The sequence below is a fragment of a genome, unplaced genomic scaffold, assembly GCF_019419815.1.
Source record: "Pyrus x bretschneideri cultivar Hongxiangsu unplaced genomic scaffold, Pyrus_bretschneideri_v1 Contig27, whole genome shotgun sequence".
NCBI lineage: Eukaryota > Viridiplantae > Streptophyta > Magnoliopsida > Rosales > Rosaceae > Pyrus > Pyrus x bretschneideri.
Window position 1 is genome coordinate 2384815 of NW_025999579.1, and position 21470 is coordinate 2406284.

Below are 21470 nucleotides of genomic sequence, written 5' to 3' on the forward strand. Positions count from 1 at the left end.
TTCTTACTTATAGGCGAAATAATCCAACGCGTGCATAAATTGCTTACAAAATGAAAGATGATGAACAAAAATCCATCTGTGATTTGTTTGCAATGAGAAATGACTCGATTCTTATACATTAGAAACCAATTATAAGTAACGTTGAAAAATACCCAAAATAATAAAAAAAATCAAGAAAACAACCAAACCCATGAAACAAAACCAAGTAAGAAAACAGTGCCAATAATACTCATCAAATTAATAGGGACTAGCCAGTAGTGCACTCTCAGATTAGATCTAAACTAATGTACAAAAAACAAAGAGAGACGGAAAGACAGATGCTTCACGGTTCACACCACCCAAAAGGAATCAAAAGCCCATCCGCTTTTCCCCACAGCTGCTTTTTTACCACATAGTACAATAATTTAATTACTTAGAACTTTAGGAGGGCAATGGAGATGCAAAAATACAAAGAACTTAGCAAGGATGTCCCCTAAGATGTTCATATTTGCACATCCTACCCCACGTCCTCCTCACGCCCACCAAATTTCTTTTCAGGCCCACCAAAGCATCAAGCCTGAGAAGAATAGGGTTAGGAGAGAAGAAAACAAGCTAGTAGTGTCAATAGGTCTAATCACACCGCTGTCGTCCGTGTTGATGCCAGCTCCCGATGGCCCTACTCCCGTTCCAATGCCTCCTAGTACTCCAGGAGTTGCTGTGTATGGGGTGGTGCCTGTAGGTGTTGTACCAGTTGTAGGGGTTGTGCCGGTGGTAGGGGTTGTGCCAGTGGTCGGGGTTGTTCCGGTGGTTGGGGTAGTTCCAGTGATTGGGGTAGTTCCGGTGGTTGGGGTTGTGCCGGTTCCAGTGGTTCCAGTGGATGGTGTTGTCGGAGTTGTGCCTGAGGAGCTGAAGGACAAAGCGAAGCAATATTTAACACACCAAACACAGCAATTAGAAATGCCAGAATCGAAGCTGCATGCACACGATCATGTGAAGCATACAGAATGGGAGAATACAAAATAAATCTCATGGAAACAAGTAATAATTTTACACGAAAATTTACGATGCCATATGGTTATGCAGTGCCTGAACAAAGACCGTGCAGCATAATGCTCATCGGAGATCCTACAAAGCACTCTTTGGGATAGATAATCTCCATCATATGAAATGGAATGTAAAGGAACAAGCATGATATTGCAAAAGCAGTCAACCTTACAGAGATGCTGGTAAAGCAAGATTTGATCTTCGTCCAGAAACTAGTTCACAGATATGAATAACTATTCAAAGTTGCATCCGATGACGAAGACAGTGAACATTTTATGCCATGCTGCACTGTCACGACCCAAGAAAACATAATATTTTTTCGGATCATATTTAGGCATGTACAATCGTATAAGCTGATTTAAACTTATGCCTGATCAACAAAACTGAGCTGACTGACACACCTAGAAGTATGTCGCTTCCACGTCACTGAGTCCCTATTTTCATTTTTATGAAGAAAACTATGACTCACTTGAGATTTTCACATAAACATACGCCGCTTCAGCAAAATGTGATCCTCCATTGGAGATCAGTCACTTACTGCGGATTCAAAGGCTATTCATTTCCTATTCCATTGAAGTACTTTGTTTAGGAGAGATTTTTCAGGATGCCAAGAACACAACCCCAATACACCAAGTATTACAATACAAGTAGTTGAATACTTACGAAAAAAATAACTTTCTCTCCACTTGTATTATAACACTTGGTGTACCATGCTGTCTTTTCGGCCCATTGAAATATTTCTCCTAAACATTGTTGAGAGGGGATAATTATTAATTAATCACTAATATAAATATGATAGGCCCCATCTGCATACTGAGTCCAAATCCACTAATCTATGAGAGGAGGGAGCACAGCACTACTTTTAAACAAAAGCAGTTAAAGTACATTAGCATCAAAGGCCTTTCCGGAAAGCTTTTGAATTAAAAAAATTACCTTAAGTACTAATTCAAAATGTTAGAAATATTTTACTGTTGAATGAGATGCATCAAGTGTAGACCATCATAAACCTGGGAAAAATTTAAAGCAAAATGAGAGAAATAAGGAACGATAATACATGCGCCATCCGGAAGCCCACCAATAATACAATGTCATGTGAGAAAGTTAAAACACACGACATTATATTTCTCTTGACGTCCCAGATGGCCATGCAAGTGTCACGGATAAGATTCATAAAACTCGTGCACAATTGTTCCTCATTTATTTTCTAAAAAAAATTAAAACACATGATTTGCTTAATAGGCAAATTTAAACCATGGTGGAGTGGGGATTAAAAAGGCACGGCCGTCGAGAATACAAAACTTCAAAAAAGAAGGCTCAAATCTCCAAAAGACTGAGCATCCCAAAGCATATATGAGGACAAAAGCTCTTTTACCACAGGTGTGTGGCCACTACTTTTGATTTTTTGACTGTGTGTGTGGCCACAGATGTACTGCATAACGTGAAAAATGCAGTGTACGGCGCCCGAAGCCAAAAAGGCAACGTTTTTGTTGGCAATGGGCAAGATGGTAAGTCTGTGACAACTTTTTTAACCCTTTTTACTGTTATTTTCAACAAGATCAAACCTTTTCCGCCCTTTGGGCAGTAAATAAAAAGCATTGGATACCCAATTATTTGGGAAAATTTACCGAGCTCCACTACCAAAAAATGGGCAATGAGTCATGAATCATGATGCAAATTACAATACTAGTCAAACCATAAAAAGAGCTCAATTAGATTGAACAAAGCAAAAAGAAAAAGGAGGGTGTTGGATAATAATTATAAGGTACATTGAAAGGAAAATGATTTCGCACGTCGTTATTCTCCTTATGCACACACTTATTTCTATTTTACGCCTTTGAATGAAAAAATGCGTGAAGCAGAAGAAGAAGAAAAAATGTGTGAAGAAATCATTTTTATGTTGAATGTATTAAAATAAAAATAGTGATTAGTTCAAAAAAGTATCTTTTTTTCAATGATAAAGGCATAGGCAATGATGCCTATTGGCCCTTTTCCAACATGCAACGGTGACAAATGTAAAACAAGAAAGCAGAAATTTTCAAGTTGACAGGAATTCGATCCGGTACCACTAAATGTGATAATATAAGTAGTTAAAAAAATATTTGTTAAAAAACACTAAATGTATGAGACCGTGTTCACATACTAAAAAATTTCTCCTTCGGTTAATGAAATGTAACAAGACATCAGATAAACAAGTTGTTTACAGTCAAATGACCAAGAGGAGTTGTCCCTGTCATATTTTGTCTTTTAATAAAAGTGCTTTTTCCTACCGTTCGACTTATGTTTCAAAATCAAGTGTTTCTGCCCTCCCCTAAAATTTGAAATCCAGAAAGTACTGTGGAGTGTGGAGTGTCAGGCATCAAATTGAAGACATTCAAAAGATTAAAGCAGTACTAAATACTAATTAACAAAAATAAAATAAAACCTTGAAAACAAGAAACTAAAAAAAATTGGTGCAAATTAACCATACCTGGCACTGGCAGGGTAAGTACAACCATTTGAGCCTGTAAAAACACCATGAAATTAAAAAAAAGTTACCACCTTTAAACTTTAGTCTTTAATCTAATTAATTTATTCCTAAAAAAAATCAATCAAAAAGCTAATAAAATTAAGAAATTTTTAACAAAAAAATCCCACGATACTGTATAATTTAACGAAAAATCATATTTTTACGTTAAAAAATAAATCCGGATACTATTCACTTCATCCTTTATTTTGTCATTACCATTCAAACTCAAAATTTTCAGAATTTTTTCATTAACTTCCCTTAAAATTAAACCCAAAAGAGAAGGATTTGATGACTTACTGGGATCGGAGGTAGTAGGGGTTGCAGCGCCAGAAAAGTCACAAGTACCGGTGGATTGGCCCTTCTTCTGGAAAAAGCTGTTGACGGCGTAGCTGCAGTGAGCTTTGATAGTGTTGGGGTTGTAGCAAACTCCATTGGGTTTTATGGGGTTGCAATCTGCCCCGGCTCCACAGGCATAGTCCAGTGCCTTCTGCAGGGCTGCAGGGTCTCCGTCTTTGCAAACACACCAGTTTGCTCCTACATAAACATATTTCCCACAAATAAATAAATAAATCAGACTCTCAAAATATTAAAAGGGGTGAGTTTATACATGGTAGGAAGAGCAAAGACCATATCTTTTTTTCTTTTTATTTGAAACCCCAAAAATGCAAACTTTAAAAGAAATATGAAATCTTTTCACATAAATACAAGTTAGAAATTAGAAACAAACAAGGAAAAATGAACACATTGCTAGTAAGGAAAAATTGCATTTTTTAAAACCAAAATAAGATATTGGCTTCATTAGATAAGTAAGATATAGGAAATATGGTAGAGAAAAAATACCCAATTCTCCAAAAAAAAATATATGGAAAATACATAAATGTGTTCTTACTTGACTGGCCAGCCATGGCTAAGAGAAGCAGAGCTGCAAAAGCAAGGGCAGCCATGGTTGAAGGGAAAGAGAGAGGGAGTAGCGTGTGCTAAGTTAACAGTGGAGCTCAAAGAAATCTAGCTACTGCTGAAGTTAGATAGAGAAAGGGAGAGAGAGAGAGAGACAAGGAGAAGTGGGATGAGGGTGTGTGAGAGAGAAAGGGAACATGGGTATTTCTCTAGAAACTCAAAAACCAAAAAATAAAAAAGGAAAAAACTAGGTGATGTTGACGGTGCGGTGACAGTCGCTGTGTGTGTTGTCGGCTTGCAGGTGCCTTTTCTTTTTGAGAGTTTTAAGAAACATTTTTTATACTGGTAATTTTTAATAAAAATAACATTTTTACTTGAAAAAATTATTCTTAATACTATTCATTTACAATATATTTTTATCTTTTTTATTAAAGCTCAAAATTTTCGAAATCTTTTCATTAGTTTTTCTTTTCTTTTTTTCTCTGTCTCGCTATGTGTATAGTTTTTAACAGGTTTTTAATTAAATGAATTTAAAGGATATATATGCACATGGTTTTGATATACTACTTCTAAGGCCATCTCTAACTCGAGGGCTGGCCAAATAGTTCGTTTTAGCCCTCTAATCCTCTAAAATATTAATATTTTAATAAACAATACATAGCCATATTTGCCTATGTCTCCAACCGAGGACCATAGGGCTCATTTTAGCCATGTCACAAAAAATCATCTCCAACCGATGGTCAAATGACCATAAAGCCAAACATAATTTATTATTTAAAAACTACAAATTAAATTTAAAAACAACATTAACTTAAATTTAAATAATACAACAACGTAAATTTAATATTTATAATCAACATCATCTTTATTATCCGTCATTGTAAAAGTATAGTTAGAGGTAAACAACTGTCGCCGAGTCATAATTTTTTCTGTTTTTTCCTATCAAAATAGGTCTTACTTATTGGAGTGTAATTTGAAGTGCTACTTTCCATATTTTTATCATCCATCTATTATTGTATTTGCTTGGCCCGTTCTTCATAGAACTTTAAGTATTTTTTGGATACACGAGTCCAAACACCGTCATTTGTTTGACAATTCCCCCTCACACTATCTTCCGACACCCATCTATAAGCCTTGCAAATAACTTATTCTTCTTTTCGGCTTCAAACCCTACCTTTCATTGCAGACGAGGTCATTTGAAAATTATTGAAAAAATTGAAGGATAGATTTTTGAAAGAGGAAAGAAAATATAAGAATTAAATGGTGTAGGAATGGTGAAAATTTTGTGATGAATGGTTTAGGTATTTATAGGAAAAAAAATTAGAATTTTTAAGAATAAAAAAAAAATTGAATCCAACGGTAATTGAAGTCAGTTAGCTGTTAGATTCAAATTTTTCTTTAAGCAATCATGTCAGATATAACGTACATGAATATATTTATATTAATTATACTCTTGTCAGTTATATCTGACATGATTGCTCTGATTTTCTGGCCAGCCCTTTGGCCCTTTTAGATTCTGTGGGGCTCACGAGCCCTCTGACCTAGCCCTTAGTTGGAGACGGTTTTCGGGCTATTTTCAGTCATCTGGCTCTCTGGACCCTTCCGTTGGAGATGGCCTAATGGGTTACCCAGGACTCGAACCCATAACTAGTCGGATGGAGTAAATAATTTCCTTGATTTTCAAATTTTAAATTAGGTAAAAAATCCCGACTGCCGCTGGGCAGTTTTTGGATATCAAACAGACTTCCCCATAAGGTAATTTTAACATGGCAGATTACGATTTCATGTTCTTTTTAACTCCCCAATAAGGGTTCTGTTCACCCTTCCCTCACGATATTACTTCACTATCGGTCACCCATGAGTATTTAGCCTTGTAAGGTGATCATTGCTGATTCACATGGGATTCCACGTGTCCCATGCTAAGACCCAACCCAGCAGCTGCCGAGCGGGGCGGGGGGGGATAAGCTTGTAATTTCTTATTTTTAGTTATGCCTTTCTAAACTCTATTTTAAAGGTAAATTACACCTTACCACCTCAAGTTTGAGGTCTATTGCAATCTCATACAATATCTTCAAAACATTTCACTTTCATACCTCAAGTACTATTTTATTTCAATATAATATATCCGTTACATTTTTCATCCATTTGATCCGTTAAGAGCTGACATGGCTACCAAATTTATGCCACGTAACAAAAAAATAATTTTTTATACATTTAAAATATTATAATAATTTACCCTGTTAAAAAAAGTAATAATAATCATCTTCTTCCCTTATCCCTTCCCTTTCCCTGCAACCCACTTTTTCCTTGATCCCTTCCTTTTCCCTGCAACCCAATCCCACAAGTCCCACCAACCCTCAAATCCTCCTTCCCAAAAATCATTCCCTTCACCATTTTCATCCCCACCCCCAATCCCAACACCATCGAACTGCTCACCTCCCACTTCATCTGCCCTTCCTCCTCCACCCTCCTCACAGCCTCGTCCATCCACCTGCCATCGACACCCCCGCCCTTGCAAGTTCCAATCTTTAAGGTCCCAAGTTGTTATTCCAGCAGTCGGTTTGACCGCTAATCCAGCCTCCCACTTCATCGACAACGCAGACGGTGGTGGTGGTGCTTTTTTTTTTTTTTTGGGTTTGGGGTTCGAGAGAGAGAATGAGTGATGATTCCTTTTGGTGGTTTCTAAGAATCAAAAACCCATTTCAAATATTTCGAAGTTTTCGGTTTTATAGGTCATCTCCTTTTATTTCAATTTATGGAATTCAACATGAAGTGAATGATGATTCCTTTTGGTGTAGTTTTTCTTCTTCTTTTTCTTTTGGGTCAAGTTTTTTAGTGAGAATTAGGTGTTAATTCTGGTAGAAAATGTGGATATGTGGTTGGATGTTGATTCATACACATTAATATTCTCTCCTCCTCCTTAATCTTATCGGCTTTTTTTCGGATAATTTTGATTTGTTTATCTCTGCCAATTGCCATGGATTGTTAGGGTTTGTCTGATTTGGGGGGTTTGGGGTTCGAGAGAGAGAGAGAGAGTGAGGAGAGTGGACGAGGGTTGGGGGAATGGGTTTCTGGGTTTCAACTTTTTTTTTTTAATGGGTTTTTGGATTTGGATTTGCTAGGTTTTGTTTCAAAGCATGGCACGTGGAATTATAGGGATTTGCAATGTTTGATCCATGGCGAGGAAGGGATGAAGGGTGTAGGGAGGGAGGAAGGTGCATGGAGAGGGAGGGATGAAAAGTGCAGGGAGGGAGGGAGGCGGGGGATGAAGGTTACGGGTTTTTGGGTTTTCAAATATATATATATTTTTCAATAAGGTAATAAAAAAAAAATTGCCATGTGGCATAAATTTCGCAGCCACGTCAGCTTTTAACGAATCAATGAATGAAAAATGTAACAGATGTATTATATTGAAATAAAATAGTACTTGAGATATGAAAGTAAAATGTTTTGAAGATATTGTATGAGATTGCAATAGATCTCAAATCTGAGGTGGTAAAATGTAACTTACCTCTATTTTAATTATAATATTTTCATTGTAACTCAAAAGTAGTTAGTTTATTCTTTAAAATTCAAAATCCCTTGCATTTTGCCCCCTCGGATACAATTTGATTCGCGACATATTACCTTAAATATGTTAGTTTCTTATGTGTGGGTTTGATTTAGGTGAGCCAAGCGAATTAATTTCCTTTCTAATTTTTTTTCATCTCTTCAATTTCTTTTAGGGAAGTGTTATTGGCACTCCAAAAATCTCATTCTACACTCCTCACTAGTGTATTTTTATTTCATATTATAGAAAGTTTGGAGCGTAGAATGAGATTTTTAGAGTGCTAATAACAATTCCCTTCTTTTAAACTTAATATTATCTGATTATTGAATGTTTACGCATAATCAAATTTATTGCACATGTGGCATATTCTTATTGAATGTTGGCTCACATATAAGTTTTAGAAAACGATCTATAAGTTTTAGGAAGAAGAGAGAGTCTATAAGTTAAGTAGAACAAATTTTGAGTTTTAGAAAGTGAAGTAGTGATTTTTTAGTTATAGAGATAAAGTGAATAAAATGGTACGTAGCTAAAACTAATCCTTTTTTTATACCGAAAGCAACTTATCTTTACTATTATATGTTACTGTGTCGTTCTATCCTATACAAAACTATATGTACTTGTGACGAAGTACTTAACTAAGTTTACCTCTTGTCAAAATACAAACAGCATTCATTTCTTGGTCATCAACTTATACATCATCTTTTTGTAAAGTAGTAACTTGGTGTGGACGTCACATGCATGTGTCACTTGTAAATTATTCAGCGTACCCGGTACAGTGGAGTTTCTCCTCCTTAAAGTCTCACTCACACTCACCCGTCAGAAAAAACTCAACGATTCGATCAACCGAAAGAAATACCATTTCAAATTCTTGAAACGCAATTGTGTATTTACCCGCCATTGTTGCAGAAAAGCTTCAGCTTCCTCCTCATAAGGTACGTCCAAGATTTCTCTTGCTTCTCTCTCTCTCTGAATCTTTGAGTTTTTAGAGTTGATTTCCATATGGGTTTTGGGTTTTGAACGAATTAATTGAAGTAGTAAAGTCTCTGTCGTTTTTCAATCTCGGAAAAAGAATTGAAGAAGTTCAAGAATTTCGTAAATTGGGAAGACATGATCAATGATTGCATGTTTTATTTATACGCTCTGTTTTCGCCTTTCGATATTTGTTGAATCAAATTGAAAGGAACCCCGGTGAACAAGTTTTAATTTTTATTTGAATTGCGTGTTGCCAAGATGGAAATTGAAGAAGTTCATGAGTTTCGTAAATTGGGAAAGGTTTGATCAAGGGTTCTTTGTGTTCTTGGGTTGAATTGAAAAGAACTCAGATAAAATATTTTTATTTCTAGTTGAAATTAAAGAAACCCAGATGGAGAGTTTTAATTTTTATTTGAATTGGAAGTTTCCCAGATGCAAAATTCTAAGTTTTGTTTAAACTGAAGGAACTTATACATAATTTTTGAATTTTTACTGTATTTTTTTATCCGAAAAATTTAACTTTCCTCCTCCAAACTCATTTTTTCTAGCCTCTAGTTTGGCCCATCATATAATATTTATCCGGATAATACATAATGATTAGGATCCAATTAAACAACATACCAAATTAAGTTTGTGTGTCCGTTTTTATATTTTTTAGATCCCTAAGGGAAGTATTATTGGCACTCCAAAGATCTCATTATACAATCCTCACAAGTGTTTTTTTTTTTCTAATATAGAAAGTTTGAAGTGTAGTATGAGATTTTTAGAATGCTAATAATAATTTCCATCCCTAATATACCCCATCTAGGCCAGTACGGAAAGTTCTTGTAATTTTGTTTTAATTGATCACGTGCATTGAATTTGGCAGGGTCTTGTAGCCACGAAATATGGTTCCAGATGGAGGAATTAATTTGGAAATTTTTTAAATTTTGACAATAAATTTCAATTTGAATATGCCTAATTTAGTGTTTATTTTCAACAATATCTATTGTTTAATTTTATGAAAATAATTTATCTACTATGAAAATTAATTTTATGAAAACAATATCTATTATTTAATTTTATACCTACAATATAATTACATGAAAATAGTTTACTTACTGTGAAAATTATTATTTTTTAAAACAATATCTACTGTTTAATTTCATGAAAATAATTTACCTACTGTATAATTACATGAAAATTTTTACCTACTATGAAAATTAATTTTTTGAAAACAGTACGTTTAATTTTACGAAAATAATTTACCTACTGTATAATTACATGAAAATTAATGTGCCTACTTTTTAAATTTGTAACAAAATTAATTTACTTACTTATTTTTATGGTATTAGTATACATAAATGTAGAATATATGTCCGTATATATTTGATCTTATTAGGCTTTGGATTGGAGGAGATCACACAAAATTAAAAATATATTAAACAAATTAAATAAACACAAATTCATGGACATCTTTTATCCAACATGACATCATATTTAAAATTTGTGTTTTATTTAGAAGTTATAATATATGTGGATTCTTGTCTAGATTTTAAATCTAAAGAACCCTTTTTTAGAAGTTGCGTTTTATTTAGAAGTTGCAAGGGCTTAAATCTAGAGAACCCTTTTTTTTAATTATCTCACCCATGTTGTTTGCAGTGCTTGTTAGGTATCATAAATTGGTGAAGGAAAATGAACCCTGATAAGTTTACGCACAAGACCAATGAGACTATTGCTGGAGCTCATGTCCTGGCCATGGATGCTGGCCATGCGCAGTTCACGCCACTCCATCTTGCAACCGCATTGGTATCTGATCCCAGTGGCATTTTCAGCCAAGCCATTGCCAATGCCGGTGGCAGTGTAGATGCTCCGAAGTCTGTGGAGAGGGTGTTCAACCAGGCCCTGAAGAAGCGCCCATCTCAGTCACCTCCGCCGGATGAAATCCTAGCCAGTTCATCTCTCATCAAAGTGATTAGGAGAGCGCAGTCAGCGCAGAAGACAAGAGGGGACACACACTTGGCCGTTGATCAGTTGATTCTTGGTCTTCTTGAGGATTCCAAGATTGGTGACTTGTTGAAGGAAGCCGGCATTGCCACGGCCAGAATGAAATCTGAAGTCGAAAAGCTTCGTGGGAAGAAGGTGGAGAGTGCTTCTGGGGATACTACATTTCAGGCATTGAAGACTTACGGACGGGACCTTGTTGAGCAGGCTGGAAAACTTGACCCGGTTATTGGCCGTGACGAGGAAATAAGGAGAGTGGTGAGGATTCTTTCGAGGAGGACTAAGAACAACCCCGTTCTAATTGGAGAGCCGGGAGTTGGGAAGACTGCTATGGTTGAAGGGCTGGCTCAGAGGATAGTTGGTGGGGATGCCCCTAGTAATCTGGCTGATGTAAGGCTCATTGCATTGGATATGGGGGCCAAGTATCGAGGGGAGTTTGAGGAGCGGTTAAGGGCGGTTGTGAAGGAAGTGGAAGAGGCTGAGGGGAAGGTGATTCTGTTTATTGATGAAATTCACCTTGTTCTTGGCGCTGGAAGGACGGAGGGATCCATGGATGCAGCCAACCTGTTCAAGCCAATGCTCGCACGGGGGCAACTTCGGTACATTGGCACAACAACTCTTGAGGAGTACAGAAAATGTGTAGAGAAGGATGCTGCATTTGAGAGAAGGTTCCAGCAGGTTTATGTGGCGGAGCCTAGTGTTCCGGATACAATTAGCATCCTTCGAGGTTTGAAAGAGAGGTATGAGGGTTACCACTGTGTTCGGATTCTGGACAGAACTCTTGTTGTTGCTGCACAGCTTTCGAGTCGTTACATCACAGGTATAAATTAGAAATAGCTAACAATTGTGGTCTCTTTTCTATGTTTAGGGATTTGTAAGCTTTCAATTTTGAAATTAACCTTCTGTATAAAATTACTTGGTATCGAAGTTATCCTCTTTGCTTTTGTTTTGTAGGGCGACATCTCCCTGACAAGGCGATTGATCTAGTTGACGAAGCTTGTGCGAATGTGAGAGTCCAACTTGACAGCCAACCTGAAGAAATCAATAACCTCGAAAGGAAGAGGATGCCGCTGGAAGTTGAGCTTCATGCACTTGAGAAAGAAAAGGACAAGGCTAGCAAAGCTCGTCTTGTCGAGGTGATTACTTGATCCATAACTTATTAGAGAATATTTGTCTGATGAAGTCTTTCTTTGTTCTTATGTTCGTTGTTCCTGCCATTTTATTCACAGGTGCAAAAAGAGCTTGATGAACTGAGAGACAAGCTTCAGCCACTGGTGATGAATTATAGAAAGGAGAAGGAAGGGGTTGATGAGCTTCGAAAGCTTAAGCAGAAGCGTGAAGAGCTCTTGGTAGCTTTAGCAGAGGCCGAAAGAAGATATGATTTGGCTAGGGCTGCTGACTTGAGTTGTGGCCCTATTCAGGAAGTGGAAACCACCATCGCAAAACTTGAAGGTAGTACTGCCGAAAACTTGATTTTGACAGAGACGGTTGGACCAGAACAAATTGCAGAGGTGGTAAGCCGTTGGACCGGCATACCTGTCACACGGCTTGGCCAGAATGACAAAGAAAGGTTAATTGGACTTGCGGAAAGGTTGCATAAGAGAGTAGTGGGGCAAGACCAGGCAGTTGATGCTGTCGCCGAGGCGGTTTTAATGTCAAGAGCAGGGCTAGGAAGGCCACAACAACCTACTGGTTCATTCCTCTTCTTGGGCCCAACTGGTGTCGGTAAAACCGAGCTTGCGAAGGCGCTTGCTGAACAACTTTTTGATGACGAGAATCTGATTGTCAGAATTGACATGTCCGAGTATATGGAACAACATTCTGTCTCGCGCTTAATTGACGCTCCCCCTGGGTAATTGCATTTATAGTTTTCTTCGCTCGAGCATGTTTGTCAGCTCAGCTGCGGCATTATGAATGAATTCTGACTCATTCATATTTTACAGGTATATTGGTCACAATGAAGGCGGGCAACTCACGGAGGCCGTGAGGCGGAGGCCTTACAGTGTTGTATTGTTTGATGAAATGGAGAAGGCTCACACCGCCGTTTTCAACACACTCCTGCAAGTCTTGGATGATGGAAGACTAACCGATGGACAAGGCCGTACAGTTGATTTCAGAAACACGGTGATCATCATGACTTCAAACTTGGGAGCAGAACATCTCCTCTCTGGTTTGATGGGCAAGTGTTCGATGCAGGTTGCTCGCGATGAAGTTATGCAAGAGGTATCATCTTTGGTTACCCCAAATTTGAATTATGATTGCGTATCGCTTCATTCTTTCAATACTTAACTAGTTTGATTCTTGAATAGGTGAGAAGGCACTTGAGGCCTGAGCTGCTGAACCGTCTCGATGAGATTGTTGTATTTGACCCTCTCTCTCGCGATCAACTGAGGAAGGTTGCCAGATTGCAAATGAAAGATGTTGCAGCCCGACTGGCCGAGAGGGGCATTGCTATGGCACTCACCGATGCAGCGTTGGATAACATTCTGGAAGAGAGTTATGATCCCGTGAGTATCGGTTTTACGAATCCAAAAATCTTTTCTCTGCATACTCCTGTGCGATATGAAACACTAAACAAGTACTCTTTTCGTTTTCAGGTTTACGGTGCCAGACCTATTAGGAGATGGCTGGAGAAGAAGGTGGTGAAGGAGTTGTCGCGGATGCTGGTGCGAGAAGAAATAGATGAAAACTCGACCGTGTTCATAGATGCAGCGCCAACCGGAAGCGGGCTGGTGTATAGTGTTTAGAAGAACGGAGGGCTTGTGGATGCGGCGATGGGGCAGAAGTCGGATGTGATGCCGATCAGGCTGTGAAGAAGATGAAGATTGAGGAAATGGATGAAGATCTTGACATGGATGAGTAAAATAGGTTGTCAACTTGTAAGGAAACTCTTCTGTTTTCTGCAGCGTGTCTGTAATGATGTTCCAACTGTTTTAACTGTGTTTTTTGAGTCTTATTTCTCTTGTACGGGGTTGCTTTGTATAATTAAAAGTCCTTTGTAATATGCTTCTGTGTATCTTATTGTGTATCCTGATTAAAGATCTAACGGTTAAAATCTCGCTTATAACTGCTAAAATTTCAGTTGCAACGGTTAAAATCTGTGTGTGATTTGATGAATATTATACAGCTCCAAAAATACTCCGCCCTTAAATTTGATAAAAATTGTATTGCTCTCTTACTAAGATTGATACCTCAATATAATGGAGGTTAGCTGCTCTTTACGCAATCAAGTTCATCAAAATATCGACAATATCAACAAATACCTTACGATCCATTAACGATACATCATCTTATAAATTTAAGTACGTACGTTCGTATGTATACTTCATAAAATTAAAACAAATGAATTTTGTTTTGAAGAGCAACGGCAGAATGACTTCATTCATAAGAACTGAACAATACAAGAGGATGCCATATTAGGTACATATTCTCCGGTGATCAAATCTAATGCAAAGACGATAAGAGACATCAAATTTGGTACTCACAACAACCATTGCTAAAACAAGGCCGCAACAAGTTGTCGAAGCAACCACAAAACAATAAAACTATTTAATCCAAGAATAGAACCACAAATCAGCTCGTCTTCCTATCAAGGGCAACACCACTGCTAGACAATACGTTGTCCGCATCGAAAAGACACCACAGGCGTGGCCTAGTGAGGCGGCTCAGCCCGTAAGTCGAGGAGCGCACAACCATCTTGGAAAACGAGTTGTAGGAAGGGAATCCGACCCACTCCAACGAAAAATACTGCCCACAACCACGAATCAAGGCCAAATTCGAAGCCCTGCCCAAATGAATTTTGTTTCCATTCACTTGATCCAGCATTAAGGTTTGAAGGCATCCAAATATAGTTGCATTGGGACTTCCTAGTTGAAGTTCCATTTCTACGTGTTCAGGCTGTAACCACATTACAAAAGTAATCATGCACGCACACACACACACACACACAACACACATATATACATATATATGTGTATGTAGCTTTCTGAATCTTTTGTCCTAAGTCTGTACTGAGGCCCATATTTGGATGCCTCCAACCTTAGCAAGGATGTCCCCTAAGATGTTCATATTTGCACATCCTACCCCACCTCCTCCTCCTCACGTCCACTAAATTCCTTTTCAGTCCCACCAAAGCATCAAGCCTGAGAAGAATAGGGTTAGGAGGGAAGAAAACAAGCTAGTAGTGTCAACAGGTCTAATCACACCGCTGTCGTCCGTGTTGATGCCAGCTCCGGATGGCCCTACTCCCGTGCCAATGCCTCCTAGTACTCCAGGAGTTGACGTGTATGGGGTGGTGCCTGTAGGTGTTGTGCCAGTTGTGGGTGTTGTGCTGGTGGTCGGTGTTGTACCAGTGGTCGGGGTTGTTCCAGTGGTTGGGGTAGTTCCGGTGCTTGGGGTTGTACCGGTTCCAGTAGATGGTGTTGTCGGAGTTGTGCCTGAGGAGCTGAAGGAGAAAGTAAAGCAATATTTAACAGACCAAACACAACAAATAGAAATGCCAATATCAAAGCTGCACGCACACGATCATGTGAAGCATACAGAAGGAGAGAATATGAAATAAAACTCACGGAAGATAAACATGTAACAATTTTACACGAAAATTTATGATGCCATATGCTTATGCAGTGCCTGAACAGAGACCGCGAAGCATAAAGCACATCGGAGATCCTACAAACCACTCTTCGGGATAGATAATCTCCATCATATGAAATGGAGTGTAAAGGAACAAGCATGATATTGCAAAAGCAGTCAACCTTAAGAGAGATGCCGATAAAGCAAGCTTTGATCTTCATCCAGAAACTAGTTCACAAATATGAATAACTATTCAAAGTTGCATCCGACGACGAAGATAATGAACATTTTATGCCATGCTGCACTGCCTCGACCCAAGAAAACATAATATTTTTTCGGATCATATTTAGGCATGTACGACCCAAGTGGTATGTTGCTTCGACGTCACTGAGTCCCTATTTTCATTTTTATGATGAAAACTATTACTCACTTGAGATTTTCACATAAACATACGCCGTTTCAGCAAAATGTGATTCTCCATTGAAGATCAGTCACTTACTGCGGATTCAAAGGCTATTGATTTCCTATTCCATTAAGTACTTTGTTTAGGAGAGATTTTTCAGTGTGCCAAGAACACAGCCCCAACACACAGTATTACAATACAAGTGGTTGGATACTTACGAAAAAAAATAACTTTCCCTCCACTTGTGTTACGAAAAAAAATATTTCTCCTAAACACTGTTTGAGAGGGGAAAATTATTCATTAATCACTAATATTAAATATGGTACGCCCCATCTGCATACTGCGTACAAATCCACTAATGCATGAGAGGAGGGAGCTCAGCACTAATTTTAAGCAAAAGTAGTTAAAGTACATTAGCATCAAAGGTATTTCCAGAAAGCTTTTGAATTAAAAAAATTATCGAAAGTACTAATTAAAAATGTTTGAATTATTTTACAGTTGAATGAGATGCATCAAATGTAGACAATCATAAACGTGGGAAAGTTTAAAGCAAAAGGAGAGAGACAAGGAACAATAATACATGCGCCATCCGCAATGCCTCCAATAATACAATGCCACGCGAGGAAGTTAAAACATACAGCATTGTATTTCTATTGGCGTTCCAGACGGCCATGCAAGTGTCACGGATAAGATTCATAAACTCATGCACAATTGTTTCTAATTTCTTTTCTAGAAAAGATAAAACACATGATATTGCATCATTAGTCCGAGACGCCGCATCCTTAACCTCAGGCAAATTTAAACCATGGTGGAGTGGGATTAAAAAGGCACGGCCGTCGAGAATACAAAACTTCTAAAAAGCAGGCTCAAATCTCCAAAAGACTGAGCATCCCAAAAAAGCATATACGAGGACAAAAGCTCTTTTACCACAGATGTTTGTGGCCACAACTTTTGAATTTTGACTCTGGTCACAGACCATGTATTGCATAATGTGAAAAATGCAGTGCACGGCGCCTGAAGCCAAAAAGGTAATGTCTTTGTTTGCCATGGGCAAGATGGTAATTCAGCACCAACTTTTTTTTACCCTTTTTAATGTTATTTTTTATTTTCAACAAGATTGAAAAAAAAGCATTGGATACCCAATTATTTGGGAAAATTTACTGAGCTCCACTACCAAAAAATGGGCAATGAGTCATGGATCATGGTGCAACTTACAATACTAGTCAAACCGTAAAAAGAGCTCAATTAGACTGAACAAAGCAAAAAGAAAAAGGAGGGTGTTGGTTTATAATTATGGAGTATAATGAAAGGAAAATGATTTACGCACGTCCACATCATTATTCTTCCTATGCACTCTTCTATCCATTTTAAGCCTTCGAATGAATAAAGCAAACGAAACATCAAGAGAGAACAAAGAAGAAAAAAAGAGCGAGCAAATCATTTTTATGTTGAGTATATTAAAATAAAAACAGTTATTAGTTCAAAAAAGCATCTTTTTCAACGATAATGAGACAATGGTGCCCAAAGGCCCTACTTCAACAAGTAAAAGGTGTCAAAATGGATAAGAAGAAAGCTCTTCAGTTGGAGAATTTTTTTCAATTTACCGAAAATACTATCCGGTACACTAAGTGTCATAATATGAGTGATTGAATTTTTTTTTTTTAATATTCAACCAATTATATTACGACACTAGACTAAGAAACAGTGTCCCGACACAAAAAAATTTCTCCTTCGGTTAATGGAATGTAACTACACAGCAGAAGAAAATACTAACCTGAGTTTTTTACAGTCAAATTACTAAATGGAGTAGGGTAACTCCTCCTTTTTTTTTTTGGGAAAAGAGTAGGGTAACTCTTTGTCCCTTCAAATGATATTTTTTGTCTTTTAATAAAAGTGCTTTTTCCTACATTTCTACTTATGTTTTATAATTGTGTTTCTGCCCTCCCCTAAAATTTGAAATCCAGAGTAAGTACTGTGGACTGTGGAGTGTCAGGCATCAAATTGAAGACATTCAAAAGATTCAAGCAGTAGTAATTAACAAAAAAAATGATAGACAAATAAAATAAAACACTTCAAAAACTGAAAACAAATAAATTTGGTGCAAATTAACCATACCTGGCACTGGCAGGGTAAGTACAACCATTTGAGCCTGTAAAAACACAATGGAATTAAAAAAAGTTACCACCTTTAAACTTTAATTTTTAATCTAATTAATTTATACCCAAAAAATTCAACCAAAAAGCTAAAAAAATTAAACCCAAAAGAGAAGGATTGGGGGACTTACTAGGATCGGAGGTAGTAGGGGTTGCAGCGCCAGAAAAGTCACAAGTACCGGTGGATTGGCCCTTCTTCTGGAAAAAGCTGTTGACGGCGTAGCTGCAGTGAGCTTTGACAGTGTTGGGGTTGTAGCAAACTCCATTGGGTTTTATGGGGTTGCAATCTGCCCCGGCTCCACAGGCATAGTCCAGTGCCTTCTGCAGGGCTGCAGGGTCTCCATCTTTGCAAACACACCAGTTTGCTCCTGCACAAATACAATTCCCACAAATAAATAAATCAGACTCAAAATATTAAAAGGGGTGAGTTTATATATGGTAGGAAGACCAAAGACCAGATCTTTTTTTCTTTTTATTTGAAACGCCAAAAATGCAAACTTTAAGAGAAATATGAAATCTTATAACATAAATACAAGTTAGAAATTAGAAACAAACAAGGAAAAATAAACACATTACCACTAAGGAAAAATGGCATTGTTTAAAAAACTAAAATAGTTTATTGGCTTCATTAGATAAGTAAAATATAGGAAATATGGCAGAGAAAAAATACCCATTTCACCAAAAAAAGATATATGCATGCATGGAAAATACATAAATGTGTTCTTACTTGACTGGCCAGCCATGGCTAAGAGAAGCAGAGCTGCAAAAGCAAGGGCAGCCATTTCTGAAGAGAGAGAGCGTAGTGTGTGGTAAGTTAACAGTGGAGCTCGAAGCAATCTAGCTACTTCTGAAGTGACAGAGAGAAAGGGAGAGAGTGAGACAAGGAGAGGTGGGATGAGGGTGTGTGAGAGAAAAGAGGAAACATGGGTATATCTCTAGAAACACAAAACCAAAATATAAAATATAAAAACGGAAAAAACTAGGTGATGTTGACGGTGCGGTGATAGTGGCTCTGTGTGTAGTGTCGGCTCGCGGGTGCTTTTTCTTTTAGGAAAATTAATGGGAAAATTTTAAAGAATAAAATAAAATGTAAAGAAAATAGTATTAAGATTGACTTTTTAATGTAAAAATGTGATTTTTCATTAAAGTAAACAGTACCGGAAGCTTTTCATTAAAGTTCTTTTTTCTTTTTTGAATTTTAACGAAAAACTTCCGATACTGTTCATTTTAAACGAAAAATTATATTTTTACATTAAGAACATCTCCAACCGATGCCTAGCCAGAGGACTCGTTTTAGCCCTCTGACCTTTTAAGATTCTCAAAGATATTAATATTTTAATGAACAGTACATGATCATATTTGCCTCCGTCTCCAACTGAGGGCCAAAGGATCATAAGGCCAAACATAATTTATTATTTAAATTTAAAAACTACAACAATTTAAATTCAAATCCAACAACTTAAATTTAAAAACTACAACGATAACTGGCCCAAAAAATCAAAAAAATTAGAACTAAAATTTAATGAATGGTTTAGCTATTTATAGGAAAAAAAATTAGAATTTTTAAGAATTTAAAAAAAATTGAATACAATGGCAAACTGACTAGCCATTGTATTCAATTTTTTTTTTTTAAGCAATCATGTCGATTATAACCGACAGAAATACATTTAATTTTTAATATAAATATATTCCTATAACCGAGAAGAATGCTATATTTTCTAGCCAGCCCTCTAACCCTCTCCGATTCCATGGGGCTCTCTCAGATTCCACAGCCCTCTGGCCTAGCCCTCGGTTGGAGACGGTTTTCAGGCTATTTTCGGCCATCTGGCCCTCTGGACCCTTCGATTGGAGTTGGCCTAAAAAGTCAATCCTAGTACTATTCGCTTTACTTTTTATTTTATCCTTATCTTTAAAACTCAAAATTTTAAAAAATTTCCATTAGTTTTCCTTTTATTTTTTTTCCGTTACATGAACAGTTTTTTTTATACTTATTTTGAATTACATCTCTTCGACCTATTTTATTTTTTTTATTGTAACTCAAAAATTGTTATTTTATTCTTTAAAACTTAACTTCATTTTACTGTGCCTCTTAAAATTTGATTTTAATTCTGGTTTATTTCTTGAAATTTGAAATTCGTCTTTATAAAACTTAAAATTCGCAGCACATTACATTAGATATATTAGTTTCTTATATGGGTTTGATTTGGGTGAGCCGGACGAATCAATTTCCTTTAGTTTTTTCATCTATTCAATTTCTTTTAAACTTAATATTATCTGATTATTGAATAATTACGGATAATCAAATTTATTGCACATGTGACATAATCTTATTGAATGTTGGCTCACATATATGTTTTAGAAGGCGATCTATAAGTTTTAAGGAGAAGAGGGAGTCAACAAGTCAAAGTGATGACTTTAAGTTACAAGATAAAATGAAATTAAAATGAAGTTCTAAAAACCGTAGCTAAAACTAAACTCTTTTTACCTAAAGTAACTTATCTTTACGTTCATATGTCACTGTGTCGTAATGTTCTATATTATGGAAACGAAACTATACGTACTTGTAATGAAGTCCTTAACTATTTTTACCCCTTGTCAAAATACACACCGCATTCATTTCTTCGTCATCAGTTTATACATCATCTTTTTGTAATGTAGTAATGTGGTGTGGACCATCTCATTCATGTGTCACGTACGGTGGCAAAAGAAAGTGAGAGGGAAGGATTAAAGGATCAATTTTCTTTTATTTTTAATATAAGCGAATTTGTACTCTAATTTTCTACTAATTTATATTAAAAAGGAGAAGAAATTGTAAACAAATTTTATTTTTATTTGTCTAGGTAATAAAATGTTCAATTCCGATCGATTCTTTTTCTTTTATCATTGTCTTCCAGTGCCCATGCGTCTGTTGCGTACTAATGTTTTTGACAGGTTAGTGCAGAACAGATCTGAGGATCTCGAAGACAGTGTGGAGCCAACGATGATGGGTTCAATGGCACCCAATTGTGTTCTCAACAACGCTAGAGATCAGACGGATTTAAGTAATTTATTATATTTTGTATAATAACTACCTATTTATACTTACAAAATATACATAAGAAGCTGTCAATTTTTTCTTTAAACTTTAATTTTAGCTTATTACGCCTTTGAAATTTTATAATTAGTAGTTTCTCCCTTAACTTTAGTTTTAACTGATCACATGTTCAACTTTTATAATTGGCCAATTATAAAAGTTAAAAGATGAAACTGGCTAGCTATAAAAACTTAGGGAAAAATCGTATTTTGCTTCCAAGATTAACAAAATTGATCATTTTTGGTAATTTCCCTAAAATTTCTAGATGGTCTGTAATTTTCATTTTGTTTCAAAGTAACGGAGTTATTTAACATAACAATAAACCCCAAAATACTATT

The 21470-nt window shown here is 36.7% G+C and overlaps 3 protein-coding genes across 3 annotated transcripts; 1 reads left to right on the forward strand and 2 right to left on the reverse strand.

Annotated features, from left to right (window-relative positions):
• Positions 1-206: 206 nt before the first annotated feature.
• Positions 207-4618, reverse strand: LOC103930724 (PLASMODESMATA CALLOSE-BINDING PROTEIN 3-like). The gene is made up of 4 exons (XM_048587480.1): positions 4419-4618; positions 3827-4063; positions 3491-3524; positions 207-885 (listed from the first exon to the last, which is right to left on the reverse strand). Exons 1-4 carry the CDS (start codon positions 4471-4473, stop codon positions 534-536), a joined length of 678 nt encoding a protein of 225 aa, XP_048443437.1. The 5' UTR covers positions 4474-4618; the 3' UTR covers positions 207-533.
• LOC103930732 (PLASMODESMATA CALLOSE-BINDING PROTEIN 3) lies at positions 207-18973 on the reverse strand. The gene is made up of 5 exons (XM_048587482.1): positions 18787-18973; positions 18191-18427; positions 18022-18055; positions 14970-15375; positions 207-455 (listed from the first exon to the last, which is right to left on the reverse strand). Exons 1-4 carry the CDS (start codon positions 18839-18841, stop codon positions 15051-15053), a joined length of 651 nt encoding a protein of 216 aa, XP_048443439.1. The 5' UTR covers positions 18842-18973; the 3' UTR covers positions 207-455; positions 14970-15050.
• LOC103930719 (chaperone protein ClpB1-like) lies at positions 8657-13935 on the forward strand. Its single transcript, XM_048587479.1, has 7 exons — positions 8657-8908; positions 10590-11751; positions 11886-12067; positions 12161-12783; positions 12875-13154; positions 13241-13438; positions 13529-13935. The coding sequence occupies exons 2-7, from the start codon at positions 10623-10625 to the stop codon at positions 13676-13678; spliced, it is 2562 nt and encodes an 853-aa protein (XP_048443436.1). The 5' UTR covers positions 8657-8908; positions 10590-10622; the 3' UTR covers positions 13679-13935.
• Positions 18974-21470: the final 2497 nt, after the last annotated feature.

What these genes read in the sequence shown, in the direction of transcription:
- LOC103930724 (XM_048587480.1), bottom strand. Translation starts at nt 4,473, where the DNA reads ATGGCTGCCCTTGCTTTTGCAGCTCTGCTTCTCTTAGCCATGGCTGGC. An exon ending in AGCCATGGCTGGCCAGTCAA is followed by an intron (nt 4,064 to 4,418) that starts GTAAGAACACAT and finishes ATGTTTATGTAG; the next exon opens with GAGCAAACTGGTGTGTTTGC. An exon ending in CCCTACTACCTCCGATCCCA is followed by an intron (nt 3,525 to 3,826) that starts GTAAGTCATCAA and finishes GTGTTTTTACAG; the next exon opens with GCTCAAATGGTTGTACTTAC.
- LOC103930719 (XM_048587479.1), top strand. Translation starts at nt 10,623, where the DNA reads ATGAACCCTGATAAGTTTACGCACAAGACCAATGAGACTATTGCTGGA. An exon ending in TTCGAGTCGTTACATCACAG is followed by an intron (nt 11,752 to 11,885) that starts GTATAAATTAGA and finishes TTTGTTTTGTAG; the next exon opens with GGCGACATCTCCCTGACAAG. An exon ending in GCGATGAAGTTATGCAAGAG is followed by an intron (nt 13,155 to 13,240) that starts GTATCATCTTTG and finishes ATTCTTGAATAG; the next exon opens with GTGAGAAGGCACTTGAGGCC.
- LOC103930732 (XM_048587482.1), bottom strand. Translation starts at nt 18,841, where the DNA reads ATGGCTGCCCTTGCTTTTGCAGCTCTGCTTCTCTTAGCCATGGCTGGC. An exon ending in AGCCATGGCTGGCCAGTCAA is followed by an intron (nt 18,428 to 18,786) that starts GTAAGAACACAT and finishes GTATTTGTGCAG; the next exon opens with GAGCAAACTGGTGTGTTTGC. An exon ending in ACTTACCCTGCCAGTGCCAG is followed by an intron (nt 15,376 to 18,021) that starts GTATGGTTAATT and finishes TTTCTCCTTCAG; the next exon opens with CTCCTCAGGCACAACTCCGA.